At 39.7% G+C, this 18,780-nt stretch overlaps 1 protein-coding gene across 4 annotated transcripts in view; it reads right to left on the bottom strand.

Annotated features, from left to right (window-relative positions):
• The window catches only part of LOC117412451 (connector enhancer of kinase suppressor of ras 2-like), a 111,447-nt gene that overhangs the window by 55,442 nt on the left and 37,225 nt on the right, over positions 1-18,780 (bottom strand). For all 4 annotated transcript variants that reach the window (XM_058989293.1, XM_058989294.1, XM_058989295.1 and 1 more), the window contains exons 3-7: positions 13,330-13,532; positions 12,501-12,588; positions 9,461-9,502; positions 6,313-6,432; positions 3,249-3,308 (exon numbers count right to left, since the gene is read on the bottom strand). In XM_058989293.1, coding sequence (XP_058845276.1) covers positions 3,249-3,308; positions 6,313-6,432; positions 9,461-9,502; positions 12,501-12,588; positions 13,330-13,532 — 513 coding nt within the window. The remainder of the gene's footprint in view (positions 1-3,248; positions 3,309-6,312; positions 6,433-9,460; positions 9,503-12,500; positions 12,589-13,329; positions 13,533-18,780) is intronic.

The following is an 18,780-nucleotide window of genomic DNA, read 5'->3' as shown; positions in this document are numbered from 1 at the left end:
TGATTAATTGGACCAATTAAGCTTCTAATAAGCACTTAATTGGTCCAAATAACTAATTTAGGGTACAGTTGGAACAAAAACCAGGAGGGACAGCGGCCCTCCAGGACCAGGGTTGAGTAGCCCTGCTCTATATAGTGTTGCCAAAATTGTGTTAAAAAAGAAGGGACAGTTTCCTGGCATGAATTCCTAGTTGATTACTGGTATGGTTACATGCACTATGGGATACACTGTATTCACCTTCCGAATGCATTCATTTCAGTATGTAACAACTATTATTATTATTTATTTCTTAGCAGACGCCCTTATCCAGGGCAACTTACAATTGTTACAAGATATCACATTGTTTTTACAAACAATTACATTATTTTTTACACATTATTTTTACATACAATTACTCTTTTATACAGTTGGGTTTTTACTGGAGCAATCTAGGTAAAGTACCTTGCTCAAGGGTACAGCAGCAGTGTCCCCCACCTGGGATTGAACTCACGACCCTCCGGTCAAGAGTCCAGAGCCCTAACCACTACTCCACACTGCTGCCCTAACAAAATGAGTTGCCTTTGCTGTAGTTTACATTTGCACTACTTTAATAATTCAGGTTTTCCATCCATAACCATAAAACACTCAACAGGGCTACATTTAGAGATACAGACAAAGCAACACATTCAAGGAAAAACGTTTCGACTGAAAGTCTTTTTCAGTGGCTTCTATATTAAGTCTGTCACTGAACTCAGTATGTTACTTTCGGTATTCTTAATAGTTAAGGATGTGGTTTGAGAAAAAAGCCCAAATTATATATACGATTCATGTTGTATACTGCTTATTTATATGAAAGGTGAGCCTTTCCCTTGAAGCCCAGTCCAGCGAGGTGGGCTGTGCGCTGATCTTGGGCAGGGTGTCTGTCAGACAGATAAGGACGGCGAGCGCCAGGCAGCAGCACATCTTTCGGCATTGTGTTTCACAAGACCCCCAGACATCGGGCAGAGCACGCTCCGACTGAGGGTGTCAGATGAGCCGCCGCTCTGACATCCTTGCAAGTTTTAATTAGCCTGCCCCTAGGACAGCGTGCTTTGTTATTTTAAGACTTTGTGATCATTCGGCTTGAAGGGTGAAAAGCAGAGTGTGTCTCAATGGAAATGTGTATCTGTGGCTACCGGATCTCGCATTTTCTACTTGCTTCTCTATATTCTTGTTCTCTAAAATATTATAACAGTCGCTGTCAGTTATCGGTAGAGTATTGAATATTGTACTGTACATACCACTTTAAGTCTGTGATGCAACTGTTAATAAAGAGGAACCCCAGTTCTCTATGGATTACAACTTGACTGTTCTCTTGACTAAGGGTTATCACCAAGGTAATGGTTTTCCACTGCTTCTGAAATAACTCTTCAAGGCTGATTGTGGGGAAGTAAGACGGGGAAGTATTTCAGTGTTGCACAGACACTTCATCTAGGGGCTTCCGTGTACAGCTCAACAACAGAGAATCGTACAGTACACATGCAATAGGAATCAAACTAAGTATAATGAAACACGCAGAAGACATGTGTTGTACAGTATCGACCAACCTGAACGGGACTTCACATTTTAGTGTCTCTGAGGAATTGCATCAGAGAGTGAATGGGTGGTTTTGGTTCAAAAGAATTGGTAGATTGGTAGACTATGTTGGAAGAACGTCTAGCCCTCGCTCCAACATGTGGCCAAGGCCTCTTTGTAGCAAGATTCCCTTACACAGACATTTCATTTGCTTTTCCTCTTGGCTAAAGTATTGTTTGATTTAAGCAAATAAACAGCAACAAAGAAACAAACCTCCTACCTCCCTTAGCACAGAAAGCACTGTAATTAAAAGAAAAACACAGGCTGCTGTCATTTGCAAACAGTCAGCAATTTCCCTGGCACATCCCCGGCCCCTAATAACGACTGAGCCACCAATTAAAGAGCCCAAATTAAAGACTAATTTGATGCTTCTGTGAAACAAATGAGATCGGGCTGTGGATTTCCTGTTTGCATGGTCAAGGCCAGCTGAATACGAGAAGCATAAAGAGGATAAACAAATTGCAACAGTGAACTGATTGCAGGCCTTGTGTCAGCCTAATAACACTGGATAATGAAGAGAGTGAAGCAGGCTACCCGGTGAAGCAGCTGTGATGTGAAGGCTGAAGAGGGCTCATCTATTATTATTATTATTATTATTATTATTATTATTGACTGATCCCATGTTGAACAACCTTGTCCTGGGTTAAGTCAATCTGAATGTAAAACTGAAAGTTCAGGCGAAGGGGGATAGAAGGGGAAAAAGTGGTGGAGTAAACATGTGGGAGAAAGGGAGAAGAGCTAGATGAATTTGGGCAGTAATTCTGGAGAGCTGAGTAACTTCCGAGACTGAGTTGTTTTTCGCTCAACTCCACTCATAAATGATGCTTTTGAAGATGACAGCAGTCACTGGCTCATTCGTCAGCTGCTGTGTGCATTAAGAAATCCTGAATGACAATGTTCCCTGAGTGTTCTGGAATGAGGGTATCCTTGAGACTGGGCCCTGCAGTCTGCTCTGACTCAGGGTGTCAGGTGCAGAGCTCCACATAAACAAAGGCACCCCATCTTAGCTCCCGGACAGCTAAAGGGGTCAGTCTCCCAGGTAACAGTGGGGTTGCATAGCAACAGAAGGCCCCTGCTTTCAGCTAATCAGTGTAAACAGCGAGGCAGCACAGGCAGCTACAGCTATGATCCTTGAACTATGATGGGGCTTTATTGCAATAGGGAGTGGGGGGGGGGGGGGGGGGGGAATAAGGGTTATCCATTGCATATCATGTCATTTTATACAGGGCACCCACACTGTGTTACCAATTATTATACATGTCATTATGGGTTGGAGAGGGGAGGGGGGCACTAAATGCATTTTATAAAATATTTCACAACAGTTTCAGAAAATGGTACCACAATTGCAATTTTCCAAATAAGCAACTGCATGTATTGTTTGTATTTAGCTAAAGGTGGAGTGAATGTTTCTTCATGCACAGCTTCACATTACACACCTGTCAGATATACAGTACAAAGCACCAGTGTGTTACCAATAGCTCATACCTCTGAAGCTGTCAGTACCCTTCCATTTCCCCTTCACAATGACACTGCAATGCCATTGAAGATCATTTTTGTAAGGACTATGTTGTGGCTCTTTACCTGGGGCCAGTTTGTGTGTGCACACATACAAAAGGATTATAGTTAAGGGACAACGTTTGGTCGCTGTAACTTACATTTTCGGTGGTTCCAGTGATTACATGTAGCCCATCATATGTTGACTTGATGTACATCCCCTACAAGCCAGGGGGGAGAGAGAAGAGAGAAACACTGAAATGCATGACAAAGCAGCCTGAATGAATTGTAATTCAAATATTTAAGAGCATATCCGCTTTATAATTAGGGCATGAACTTTTCGAATTTTTATTTTCCTAGCTCCCTTTAAATGTTATTTAGTAGTTGTTAAGCTGTATCGGCATCCTAATAAAAAGAAAACTACTAATTAAAGATTTAAGATTTTTTTTTCTTTGCTACAAAAATCAAGGAGATTTTAAATGATGGACTTGCTATCAGTGTACACTCCATACTGGGTATTTTAGGCTGAAAAGAAAATCTGTCAGGACAACTCTGTTAAACGAGTGAAAATAACAAAAGCACAAACAATAAACTAGGTGACTGCAAGAATGAAATGCAATTAGGATCAGCGATGAGCAATTAACGTAATCTGTTTGAAATAAAAAAAAAAAACAGAATCAGGCTCAGTCAAGATATGAAGTTAAAAGCAAGTGACATTGTTTTGTAATTAACAGCTTTTTCTGAGTTTAATTAGGAAACAGAATTGGCTCAAAATAGGTTTAAAGGGACGTCATGTGATCAGAAATAAAACCCGAAATCTTCAAGCCCTATTTATAATATAAACAGTTCCAGCAGGTACTTATGAACAATAATTTGAAAGCAGGTCTATTTAATGGGATATGCCATTTACACAATGTAATATTACATTTCTTACCTATTTAACATCCTATTAAGTGTGTTCTGTATGATTCTTGATATTTCTGCTTTAATCGCTGTTTACCATGCTTTCTAACTATTCCAGAAAAAAATGCTTCTGAAAAATTCCTCAAGGCTGATTGTGGGGAGGTGGGGAAGCATATTACTGTTACACTGTGAACTGAAGCCCATAGGTAAAGTATTGTACACTAAATCCTGTGCAACATTGAAATGATTCCCAATTATCCAACTTGAGGAGGCTTTCAGAAGCAAATGTTGCTGCAATACTTAATAAGCATGGTGTAAGCAGACACAACGGCAAAGAATGACAGAGAACAGGGAGTCGTAAACAGGCACTGTAAGAAGCGAAATATTAGGACAATGTAGATCAGGAGACTTGTCTTGAAGCAGAGCGAGCCTGTACATTCAGCACTACTGTATGTCCAGATGAAGAGTTTACACAGCAAGCTCCCAGCAGCAATGCAGCAAACCCGCCAGTTAAGAGCAGGTTGTGTAAAAGCTTGTATCTTCTGACAGTTTCACCAGAGCTTTCTGACGTTGCATTGGATCCTTGAAAAGGATCGACAACATTGGATTTCTCCCCCTGAGCCTGAATCCATGCTAGGATTTTTTTATAATCGCGAAAATGAAAACAGCATGTCTGTATGTTTCTATATTTCTGGAAAGCAATGTGGTCTACTAAATATATCATAAGGGACTCAAAGGTTGGTGATCCCATCTTTGAAATCTTAACCACTGGGACGGATTATAAAGAGACTTGCACATGCAAGTTCATGGGAGTTTTCTTAGCAGTGTTTTCTCCAGGATTGAAGGAGGGCAGCATAGTGTTTCAGAGGGAGGGTACTGTCTGCAGGATGGGCAACACACTGGGGTCAGAGGGAGGCACTTTTCATTTTAATTACACATTTTCTGCTACCCTAGTGCTTTATAGAGCACGATATAAGATCAATTATACCACTCAAAATAACAAAACAACTGTATGAACAGAGATTTTTCTTCATTTCTTCAACCACTGAAGCAGATCATTTCCCTGCAGGTCAAGTGTGATATTATTCAGTTGAAATGCTTGGTTTTAGAACAGCGACAGATTCTAATTACACATCTTATGACTACTAAAGGGTCTGAGTGCAGGAAGAAAGGACAGGAGGAAGCCTTTCTATTTCAATCTAGTGGGAAGTGATGTATAATAACAGGGTTATTTAAAGCACGTGTCTGGGTATAACATCACGCCTTATTGTACAACATTGTACCGTGTGCGGATATTCATTCATTGAACTGGAACCAACCATGTACACAAAAAATGTAAGCGTTTGCTATATTAAAAGCAGATTCACAGCTGTAGCCCTGCACAACCTTGGGAATGTCACTTGATCTTTGCTCGTATCTAGCTGCTCTTCTAGGCAGAACTTCCACAACGGCGAGGAAACAAAATGCTGCATCTCAGCTGGGAAATCATTTTGAAAACAGAAACACACAAACGAAACCTCGGAGCGTCCTTTAGCAAAGATGAATAAAGAGAGCTGTCTGGAAACCAAGGGTAAAGATGATAAACTGCTCTTCCACACGCAGGGTAGCGGGGCCCTAATCCACTGGAAGATCATAATTTCTCAGAGATTTTAACCTTCTAGATAGGAAAGACCTGTCACAGTCCTGGCTGGGTGTATGTGTGTAGATGCCCTTGTCGTAGGTAAACAGGGTGGCTGCCTGTATTTCATCTGCGCCTCACTGGTGGAATATTGATTTATTCTAGCTGCTCTGACAGTCCCCTTGCCCAGTCCCCTGGCTAATCAATCCCAGATAAGCTCTCATGCAAGAAGGCACGTCACCAGCTTCTACCAAGGTGATCCCGCTCCACCACTCTGACAGGGGCCTGTCCTGCATGTCTCCCAGAGCACCATAAATCTGAATCCAACAGCCACCTTAAATCTTCCACACGTTCCTGTTTCTAAAAACACACTGCCTGGCCAGTCTTTCATAGTAAGACCATTCCGTCTCTACTCTCTAACCATTAAGACCATGTAACACTAGCCAGCTTTCAGGCAACTTGTTGTAAGGGGCAATTTTCACTAAGTAGCTCATATCAAGATTGTTCAGGTATTGTTGCTTCAGCTATTAACATGGTGAAAATTGGTTTGAAATGTCGCTGACATCAAGTTTCCTTAAGGTTTTGCTTGTATTTTAAATCAATTTGTATAACTGATCTTTTTACTGTACGTTCCAAAGTTGTGGATCTTATTTGGAAAACTCCAATGGGAAGAAGGTATTTAGAGCCAGCTGGACCGTACTTACCAGGCCATCGCTGGGCATGATGTTGGTGAGATGGACGACCTCCAGGTGAGCAGACTGAGAGACGAGTGAATCAGAGGAGAGGGAGATGATGTGGTCACAGATTCCAGACAGGGTTTTACACTGCGAGGATGAGAAGAGGGGCTGGGTTAGAGGCACAGAAAGACATTGGGGTTTAGACACAAGAGACCTGCTTGAATACACTCTCAGATCATTTCCTTGTTAAAAGGATATTATCATATTTCATAGCATACCTTTTTAATATCCTATGATAGCAAACAGACGTACTGTATTTAATATATTAGCACTCTTTTAATATATTAGACTCTAGTCTTTTATTGCTTATTGTCAGTATTTCTGCTCACTCCCTTTTGAAACAATACTGAAAGGGTTAGATGATATTAATATATACAGTAGGCTGATTAATTTCACTATAAAAAAACTATACTGGTATAGGGAAGTATATTAAAATATAGCAAAAGCACTGTATCGAATGGGAGTGTAAAGAAGTGTTCTCTTTGGTCAGACATGTTTCGTTATTATTTCTAATCAAAAGGTTTTGGTTTTGTTAAGATCATGAAACACAGCAGAGTATTCAGCCCGATTCAAACTGATTGCTAGTTCCTCGGCACAGTTTGTATGTAGACATCTTAAAGTCAGGCTTCATAAAAATACTGCCTCTTAATACAGTACATTAAGAGGATATTCTACTTCATGATGCTCATTGACGGAACTATAACAACAGTTAAATTGCACCGAAACTGCTGTTTGAGAGCTAAAAAGCATTGTATTAAAATCTTATTTATATATGGCCTTATAGAATGTAATTTAATAGAAGAGGTATAAAGATTGTTATTATTTTTGGAGACTGAAGACATTTTTTTTTTTAAATACTGGAAATATATTTCAGCTGGAGAGGCTCTAATGACAAGATCAATGGAATCAAGAGCCACGTTGCTCATCTATAAGGAATGACAAGCAGACTGGAGGCTTGTGACATGTGAATGCGTCAATCACTACGAACAACAGCTAATGAACTGAACACACGAGTGAGCAAGCTGGATCGACAACAGCACGAGTACTGAGGGGGTAGTGCTTCATTAGTTAAACTACCTTTTCTAAAAAATAAGAAGGCTGCACCCTCTAATAGCAATAGCACATCCTATAAATGTCACCCTCGGGGTCTAAGATCATGTACATCGGGGGTTATCCGTAGTACCCTTTGAAGTTACAGCAGCAAAGCTCTTCTAAAGACCCTTGTTCTCTTAATCTTCCCAAGATGACTGACGATAACACCCATTGTGAGGGTCTTATTTCTAGTGAACTTTGCAGGTTTTGTTAAATTCAGTGGATAATATCATAAAAAATGTGGCATGTGAATTTTCCATTATATTTTTTATGTATTAGAGTTCACAATCAGACAAACTATCCATTTAGAGTGCTGTTGCCTTTTTTATGATGCACAACAATAGTAATGCGTGCAGGAATACTACATGCGTAAAACATTAATGTGTATGCATAAAGGACTTGGAATAAATGCTCTTGCACTACTGTATAAACACTAAGCTGACATTTATATGTGACGTGCATATTTCTGACACTTGGAAAACGTTTAAATGTTTAAACTATTAACATCCCTATTAAAAAAGAAATCCTTCAGCGATGACGGGTCAGCATTGGAATTGTAGGAGCAGGCAGGTGACTAGTAGTTTTAGATTGAGGTGCAATTTATAATAAAGCTTGCTTTGCAACCAATAATATTAACCATAAACCAAAAGATAAAATTGTTGGAGATCAGGCGAACTTGTTACGAGAAACCAGCTCTGAGTTCTTTGCTTTTAAGGATAATCTGAAATGCTTTCAGAAATCACACGTACGGTGATACAAGAAAAAGGTCTTATTTTATAATAGAAAAATCTTTTTAAAAAGGAATGCCTTTCTCTCTAGAGATTATTAGATAATCGGTAATAACAGGACTGTATTTATTTCATTTGTGATTCTCAGATTTTCTAAAGCAAAGTATTAACCACACTCTACGTGTGCACACATGCACACATGCACACACACGCACACACACACAAACACACACACACACACACACACACACACACACACACACACACACACACACACACACACACACACACACACACCGTCATCTGACTGCTGAAGGCAGTCACCCCGAGGGATGGAGAAGCAGCAGCAAGGTTTTGCATTATTGAACACTAACTGCCAACAGAAGAGCTTAAAAGTGCTGTTTTTAAGAAATATGTGGACTCGCTCTAATAAATAACCCATTCGCCCATTCGATGTGCTTCCGAGAACAAGCTGCACGACTCTGCGTGGTGAGAAGGAGCTGGATTCTCTGAAAAGCAAAAGGCGTTCTTACACACAAGTACCTGCAGTGGGATTCAACACACACTCAACCCTGCACTTTCAGTCCAATGTCTTATTTGTGCACTTCAAACCCTGGGTGCAATGTACGTGTACACTGCAATACAATTCCCTTTTCACTGAAGTCATATTTTATTTATATCTCTATAGACCATGTCCTCTGTGAGGTTAAATGCTACCCTGCATGAATTCCAAACATGTTATGCTAATATTTATTTATAGAAGAAATCAAGTGACCCCTGAAAGAACATTTACAAAAGACAAACACACACGCACACACACACATGCTTAAACGCTTAAACGGACACATGTAAAGACTTGCGTAAACACATGCTGTATTTCTTTGTGAACAACAATATGTGGTTCCAGTCTGTCAAGCTTGATATACAGGACCAACGTATCTATATTTATGGCCAGTGAGTAATTTAAACAAATCGTACGGTTAATGATACCAAACGAGTAAGAGACAACTTCTGAGCTGTTTTTATTTATTTATTTATTTTTTTAATGGTGCAGATTGGATTTTGGTTCATAAATCTGACCCAAAGTCCCAACTGGGTCCTGTTTCAATGTTATTTTGCAGCTGGAACCTTTTTGAAGTAGATGTGACATATTTATGTGCTCCTCATTCACAGTGGAGTCTTATGCACTGATACTTCCAGTCGGACTGTGCCTTGGTCTGTCACGCTCTACATGGTGAACACACAAAGACCTTTCAGAATGCATTTGATGATACAGAGTACGGACAGGAACTTACCACGTGGAGGATCTTGTTTTCTGTCTCATACACAGTGCAATCCTGAAAGAAACAAGAGTATTTTAGTCATTCATTTTAAATTCAGGATAAGCCTGTATGAATCACCATGCTGCTTACAGCAATGTGCTTGGTGGGGCAGTGGTAACAAGCATTAGGACACACTTTCAAAGACACATGGTACGCAGTTTAATGGACAGCTGAACATCAACCACAGATTTACTGTATGAGCCAGCAATTCAGTCAAGGGGTACAGCGAAGGCCCTGATAGAGATTTAATGTCTTATTCATAGAGCATTTCTTCAAGATTTATTCCATACATGTATTGAAACTGGATTATTCCTTTTGATGTCAAAAGAATTCTTTTAACATTCAAAATGCATGCCAGACAGAGAAGGGAAACATGCAGGTTAGCTTGAATTAATGTTAAATGAATGCATTTATAATATCTAAAAGATTCTTCAACTTCTGCTTGAAATGACTGATTATGAAAACTGTAATCATATTGCCTTGTATTAGTAGGATAAGTTCTTGAGAAATTTGAAAAATACAATTAATAATAATAATAATAATAATAATAATAATAATAATAATAATAATAATAATAATAATAATAATAATGCTCCTTGTGGAATGGTTCAATGACTAAGAATGCCAATGCATACTGCACTTTTTTCCAGGGAAAAAAGTCAACCAACCAGCAGGGTGTTGCAACTACAAGTCCCTTAAACATCAAGCCAACTAAGCATCCTGGCACTGACATCATTAATACTGTACATACTCTCTTGTTTCCTGATTTCAAGTCTATTCTCTTTATCAGTGGCCCTGCATTTATTGATGAACATTCGTCTGCATTTGCACGAGAGAATTGTCTGCTGTGTTGCCCTTTTGGTTTCTACTGTGACTGGCTTCCACTCAAAATCCCCTCTCTTGCTGTCAGTGAGTGGATCTGTCTAGTTTGAGGACACTATTTAACCTCATTTCTAATACAGAATATTTCCAATACAAAAATGTGCCCATTCCCACAATAGATGATGACATCATGTTCCAAGAAATGAGATGTTTTAACAGCGTCTCTCCAACGTGAATCTGTAATAATACATAATTAAATAGTTCATTTGGTAGTGTGTCGGTCTTTAGAGCGAGGAAACAGGTTTCTAAATGGCTGCTCTTTTATGTAATAAATGTACAGAGCAGGAATCCCTTTCTTTATAATGCTTTGCCAGATTAGCTGAGGAAGTCACCCACTGCAAAGCCAGAACAAGCAATTCCCATGTTGTTTGTTACTGTAGCAAGAGGTTCTCTCAGGTGGTTTGGACTTTCATTTTCTAAGCAATACCTTTTTGATATTATTGCTAACTGTATATTATCTTCCCCTAACGAAGGAAGGGTTTCAGAGAGGAATGTGGAATGTAACTCCCTGGGAGTGGTCAATGATTTCAGATCATCAAAGGCATCTAGAGTCTGGCTCCTCTGGTTTCACGTCTGTGTAAAGAGCAGAACCGCTAGCATTTGGTACTCAGGCAGGATGTAAAGTGCGCTGTATGGAAAAAATGTGTTGTGCCTTAGGCCATGATATGCAAGGCCGCGGAATGAAAATGCTTTTCTGTTGTAGCCAAATTCTTTTCTGGATGAATGTGAAGCAACATCAAAGCGTTTGTGTTATCAAAATAATTGAGCATGAAGGTGGAACATAAAGGCACATCGCAAATTCTCCATTCCCTTTGCAGATTTCACTCCTCTTCTGGCAAACCGCAGCATTGCTCTGTTATTACAACAGAAAGTGCAACTTGCTACAAGCTTAGACCCTGTATCCTGGCTTCATGTGGGAGTGTGTGGCAGGCTGTAATCTCTCCGGGACCAGTGCTGTAGAGCAGGCGACCCAGCACCCTGAACTGTAGTAACGTGAGGTACCCATCATATAACTCATGCTGTGTAAACCTTACAAAACATTTTAACTGTATTTTACTGAAAGCAGATGTTTAGTGTCCATCTTTCTTTCTTTCTTGTAATTAATTCCATTTTACTTTCATATATGTTTTATATTTTTTGTGTAGCTTTATTTAACTGTACTAAAATGTACGAAACCCTGAAAACACACACACACACAAAAATAACTAAACAAATAACAATATTAATGAATCTACCACTAATAATACTACTGCTAATGATAAGAATAATTATTTGAATGCTACAGTTTATTTTGCTTGATATTAATAGCATGTAATTGATATGCAAACATGCATAAATTGTAGTTCAGTTACATAGAAAATGTAACTTTAATGAAATATATCATATGAAAATGTCAAGTTATTTTTGTGTTTTACATAGATGTTTTTTATGCCTTGAATATTTGTTGCAGATTCTTAAACATATTCAACAGAATATGAGAACAAAATTGCAAAGTCTGATGGGCGATACACACCAACACCCCTATTTATTACATATTAAATAAATATTTATGCCACAGAAAATCAAGTATTATTCTTTAAATACCGCCAATGTTCAGTAACCACACGCCCTTAAGAAGGTGTGCTCAACATAGCGAAGCTTTGGGAAGCTGTAGCTCTTTGGAGCACAGAGAATTTATTCACATGAATCCCTCTTAATCTGACAATAACTGCACCAGGTTTCATTCTTCTTTTTCTTTTGCAGCAACAGGCATTTTAGAAACTGAATTGCCTTACTGGTTGCCTGTAGCTGATCAGGGGACCATTGTTTCTAATAGTTCTGTTGTTCACACTAAAATCATTCTGCAAAGCAGAACTCATTTTGTACAAATACAGTTCTGATGCAAAAGGGCAACATTTTATATTATTATTGTAACAATGTTATTTATTTAATCAATAAGAAATTGGAATATTGTGGCTAACCAGGGACCTAGAGGACTAAAGATTGGTGACCTGTTAGCGACCTGTAAAGTCCATGTTTAAACTCCCTACTGAATATCAATAAAACATCAGTCTCCAGCGATCACTTACAGTGTGACTCCACTGTGTGGCAGATGACTGATCGGAAAAATAAATGGAAGGCTTGAACCTACCTGTTGCACTATGGTTGTTAATTCCAGGCAGAGTTGAACAATATGGTTTTTCAGCACTGAATACTCTGTCACGCTTACAAATGGAGACCTGGCAGAGAGAAACAAACAGCTTTTTAGATGACCCCATCCATCGTTGTTTCAACAAGAGCTGCATTATATACCATCCTTAATGTCCCTAATGGACTAATTAATCTAAGTGGGCATGCTAAAAATATCAGTCATCCATCCCCTACAGTCAACTCTTTTTGACTAACTTTGTCTTAGACATGTAAACTGAACTGCCCTGTAATGTCCCCACTTCTTTTCAGTCCTCATCTCTACACTCTGTACTGCCTACCAGTTCTTAAGACACACTGCTTCCCAGTCCCACTGCTCTCACCAACAAGCCACATTGGGCCATATTTCCAAAGCTTTTCCTCCATTCTTTACTTAACTCCTATTTTTTTTTAAACGAGAAAGAATCATGTAACATCATGGCGTTTTTTAGGAGTTAATTAAAGACTGGAGTAAACGCTTTGAAAATATGGCCCAATGTATCCTAGTCCTTTACTTTAATTCATAGATCATAGACCCTCCCAGACCTGTGCTCTAACCACTAGGCCACACTGAATCCCTGTACCTCAACTCTAACCACTAGGCCATGCTGTCTCCCAGCCAGCTAGAATGCCTTCCACTGCATAGCTGTAACCACGAGGTCACACTGTTTCTAAGGCCTTGGCTTTCACCACAAGGCAACACTAGGGCCTCCAAATCCTGACCTCCAACCTCTAGGCCCCCCTGCCCTTGTCTACCACCAGCCCCCTCCATCACTGCTGTGCTCAAGGCTTACCTGTCCAGCCAGGCCAGGAGGTTCTTGGCAGCACCAATGAGGTCAACCACGGAGGTCAAGAAGTCGTTAGGCAGCCGTCGGGAGGCCCTGCCGTCATAGTGCCCGCTCCTCCGCCGGCCTGTGATGAAGTTCTGCAGGTTCTTGGCCGAGGCATTGAGCTTGTGGGAGAGTGTTCGCAGGTTCTCTGTCTCAAGGCCATAGTTCTAAAACAGCAAGATAGGGTACATGTTGAGACAAATGTATTTTTAAGCACATTTCTTATTTCTTTGACTGCAGTTTGGCTTTGTATATTTTTAGCAGCTTGCTAACCGTTTGAAAAATATAACACGTTGCGAACTCAAGTGAATCTTCATTTCCCCAGTTTTTACTATAATATTAACATCCACCCATTCTGCTTTTCAAAAACAAAATGCACAAAAACACTTTGTCTCCTGCATGCACACAATAACATTACCAGTGGATTCTTAAATAACACAAAGGATTACATTTGATGCTCATTGATAGACTAGTGCATCATTAATGTCAAAATACTAAACATAAAAGCTTTTGAAAAATTCAATGAAAATGATTCACTACAGTGGAAAATCGCGACATCTGAAAATCTAAAAAGTGAATATTTACCTTGACGTATCTAGTGCTATAATGCCGCTCGAGATGCTGATGAGAATAGGAGTGCATGCGTGTGCAAGTTCTAAACAAGTCTTTTAGCTAATTCTTTGTATAGCTGAAAACAATCCCAAATTACTGGATTAGTATTGACTCCCTGGCTAATCTTGCAAGCAGTCAATGCAGGATGTGTTTTGTTCAGTGCTAAGAGAAGGGCCTCATCTTGCCTTTCCCTTCACAGGTCCCCAGTCTGATTCCAGCTCATGATTGAACGTCACTTCCATCTGGTGGCTGTTGGGTGCCCTGCATGAAATGAGGTCTCAGCCCTCTTTCTACTGGACAGCTGGCCACATCACACAACCACCAGCGCTGCAATTAGCACTCATTTGCACCTTTGCGGGCAGTCTAGTCTCTAAACTGTCACTCTTTCTTTCAGAAAGACGAAGGACTGGCTGCACCTGTGCTCTCCACATTGCTTTAAAACTTTTTACAGTTTCAAAAAAGCCTTTGTGTGACTTCAGCCTAAAAACAACAATGCCCAAAGAGCGGTCCCTTCGGAATGTCAACCAGGGCACAAAGCTCGTACAGCAACACCTTTAGAAATGACGTGGTTATGTTTTTCACAAACCGAAGGATGCCTCATGCTATAACCCAGTAACTAAATAGTGACGTGCAGGTCCACCCACTGGCGTTTAAGGTTGCTTAGCAACAAACCAGGGGTGTTTGAGAGAAGGCAACTGTGCTTGAAAAAAACTCAAGCTGGGTGGACCGCGAGACCAGTCAGACCACCAGTCAGTGACACACTTTATGCTGGTTCAGGGAATAAGCCTCTTAAAATCCTCTGGTACACTGTTAGGATCCCAATGGGTTATTGAAGCATCAAACCAAACACTGAGACTGAAGGAGCTAACCATAGTTTCTCTATTAACGCCCCAGGGCTACAGAGTATTAATAACAAGGCCCTGTCCCTTCACACTGAGCAGACTGTCAGAACAGCCCTGCCTAAATGATTGCTGTCTCGCTCTGAATCAGACAGCACCTCCAGTCTCATCGCAGTAACATCGACTGATTCCTACTGACACCTGCCACGGTAGCTGGAGTTATTTTCCCCCATGCCTCAGTGTTTCTATTTGTGTGCGTTTCATCTTCGTTAGCTGACAGCTAATGTTTCAGTTCTGTTCCGCACCCCATTGTTTGTTGATTTGCTTTAGTGTGACCTGTTTATTGCACTTTAGGCCTTTTACAAATCAAACCAAATGAAATAACATTCTCATATGTTCAACATTGTGACAAGGCTGTTAAAGGAAACTTTACTTGATAAACTACATAACAACAATGTTAAGACAGTAAACAGCTCCTTAAAGACTATATATAAATATAAGTATATAAATATAAGTCTATAAATATAAGTATATTGTAAATATGAAGAAACTATACATATGTTGCAAGATGGCTCATAGGAAACATCCATTAAATAAACAGCAACTAACTCCACGTAAGCCATATATAGTATACATAAATGCAAAGATGCAATCTTGTTTTTTTTCTTATGTGCATTGTGTGCAATAATTTAAGTCTTCATATGCTCTTAAAAGCTTTAAAATGGCTGTTTTTCTCCCTTGTCGGAGACCCCAGTAGTACAATCAGATGGTAGATTTATAATCTGGCTTAATGGGGCATAAAATGCAACAGAAAGTAGGAGTCGCACAAAGCTGGGAGCAACAAGTGTGTGTTGATTTATCATCTGTCAGCACAGTTAGCAGGGAGCACACAATTTACAAAGCCTCCATCTCTTCAAACAGGCAGTCCATATGATATTGTAAAGTGTCACCAAAAACACAAATCTGTAATTATGATGATACTGACTTTGATTCTAATAGGAATATTGTGTATTTGCCCTATTGTTTAAAAGAGTGTGTATTCCTCTTAAACTAACAGTCACACATGAATTTTCAATAGTTGGGTATATGGTCTTCATGCTGACGTGGCATCTTATACACTTTTTGTTTACAGAGATGAAATGAGGGAGCTGCCTTTAGTCACAACCACCAGCCTTTCCTAGAGGTTACCATGGAAACAGAAGCAACCTCCAAAGCTCTCTGTGCAGACCCTGGTTTAGAGCAGTGCAGGCTGGGAGAAGGCCAACAGGAACCATAGAGCAACTCCCCTCACTCTGGCTCTCAAAACACTTTTCTTTTTTTTTGGGTGGGGGGGATGAAGTCATTGGGGCCTGGAGACTTTTATCCCCCTATTAATTTGTTGCCGAATCAAATTAATCCAAAGCAATTATATAGCCAAGATAAATTCTTTGGTTGATCAGCTTCTGTTCAGTTCTCTTGCCTGTTTATCTTGTTGCCATGGTAACCTCGAGCTGCAGCGTAAGAATGATGTGGACGTCAACAACTTATTTCAGAAAACAAACAAATACAGCACAAATTATACTGGATCTAGATATTCTCTTGTAAACCCACTGTTTTTGGAGGGGTGTGCTTCTATCCTCTGGGATTCAATAATTCAGCCCTGTATCAATGTTGAGTTAAAAGGGTTGTGCTATTTATAGCCACTGTTTGGATAAGTAAAATCCCATGTGTGTGTAAGGTCTCAAATCTGATAGATCTAATTAGTTAAATAATTAAAACAGCGTGTCCCTGGTGGTTTTAAATCCTTTCACAGGCATAAATACACTAAAAGGACTCTTGGTATTTAGACCAGGACATTTGAACTAAAACCCTCCATGTCATTTTGAAGTGTGATCAGAAAATATCTATGAATTCCGATGTGCTTAACTGACGGATTAGCAATGCCCTGCTTCAAGGTACTGTGCACTTTCATGGTCAAATAGGTTTATCTATGGTTTTCCCTGCTGTGTCTGTGATCTGTGTCAATGTAGATTCTTCACAGGGTCCGCTCATGGTGACAGTTATTCTGAAAGTCACACATGATCAAAGATAACACTATAACACAAGGTTTGCCAATGGTGGTTATCCACAGTAAAGAAACATGGACTTTCCGTGGGATGACAATGGTTGCAGACCCTTATACCAAATGGATGGATGTGTCAGGCTTGGGGCCCTGCACACGTGTATATAGTTTCATTTCTATTTGGTTTCTTGTCCTTGCGTGTTTATTTGTTTTTGTTGTGTGAATTAAAGAGTCAGAGGCACATCAATGCAACAAGCCAAGGAGCAGGACTGGCTACACTACCCCAGACAACAAACCTGCCTGTTGTAAAGAAACTAAAAACCTTTGACCACCGTAACTGGAAGTGGGTCCAGGCTTGTATTATTATCCGGATATCACAGTGGACCGTAGGGCTTCAGACACACAACACCCCACAATATCCTGCTTTACACACATTTAAGCACAGATAGAATGAAGTGTACCTCTACAGGTTCTCTGATATCAGCTGCTATGGCACTTGCAGGCAGCTTTTAATGGATCAAAATGGAAACAGTACATTTTACACATTTACAAAGAAAGTTGCTGATCTACATGTGGTTGAAAGGATAAGATGACATGGAATTAATAAAACAAATGGCCAGCAGAGTATTTCATCCTGAGGATCACCTTTTCTCATGTTTTAAGTTTGATTACATCATGTTTATATATTGCTGCTGTACATTACAACCATACAGTTTACCCTTATGACTACTCCAGACTCCAATTGACTACAGGCTGGCTATTAAGGCAATGAAAAATACTCCAAAGAGCTACAGCTTTCCAGTGCTTCGGTATGTTAAGCACACCTGCTGAAGGGAGTGTGGTTACTGAAGACAGTGTTGGAGGTATTTAAACAGCAAATATGCATGGCATAATTAAGAATTTAATTTATATGCAATGGATCGATTTTCTGAAGTTCGGTTGCATGTTAATTATATATCAATAAGTGGTGTCCACCATTTGATGGCCATTGCAATTTGTGTTTATAATCCATATGTATAGTGAGATTTTTTTTTTTACTTGTACAGTCGTTTCCTGCTCCAATATTATTTATAAATAAAAAGGCAGCTGGTCATGAAGTTTTGAATATTGCATATCTTTTAGCTGTTTATTAACATGCAACATGCAACTGTTTTTCAATAATTGGGTAAATATCACACAAATGCATCGCTATCGATTCTTATATTGTCCTGTACAGAGTGGAGTATACAGTACATGTCAGGTACTCATCAGTGAGCCCGTAATAGTGGTACATGTGCACACTTAACATACCAAGTACATCATTATAACTGCTTAAATCAGGGGATCAGAACTCGAGGAGATCCATCGTTTTGTGTCCCTGTAAAGTGCTTCCCCCGACTCTGTGCGTGTGTTAATTAGGGGATCAGAACTCGAGGAGATCCATCGTTCTGTGTCCCTGTAAAGTGCTTCCCCCGACTCTGTGCGTGTGTTAATCCAGGCAATGTGCAGTGCAGAGATAGAGACACAGCTGCACAGCTCATTCTAGAACACTTTAATCTGCCGTCAAGAGCGGGGAAACCAAACTGCAGAATTCCAAATCAATTATCATTCCATCTCGGGGAGTAAAAGAACAATAGCATGCAATGAGGTTGTTTGATTGTCTTTTGGAAAAAAAAGGACCACTGTCATCTTGCATTCACCATGGACTTGTTGGATGATTTGTTCATTAAAATCTTTAACTCAGGCACTGACACCAAGGTTTTTAATGACCAGGGGTCAATCCCCTGCATCACCAGAGGTGTGGTAGTGTTTATATTTAAAGAACAGTTTTGTTTTGGGTTTAAGTATTGAAAAGTATACTGATTGTTTATTTGATTGTAATAAGCAGGGTTTAAAATGATGGGTAAGGCAGGTTACAGAAAACCAACAGACTTCAAAACTAAA

Source organism: Acipenser ruthenus, chromosome 16 (genome assembly GCF_902713425.1).
Source record: "Acipenser ruthenus chromosome 16, fAciRut3.2 maternal haplotype, whole genome shotgun sequence".
NCBI lineage: Eukaryota > Metazoa > Chordata > Actinopteri > Acipenseriformes > Acipenseridae > Acipenser > Acipenser ruthenus.
The sequence above is the reverse complement of the archived record's forward strand: the minus strand, read 5'-3'. Positions and strand labels throughout refer to the sequence as shown.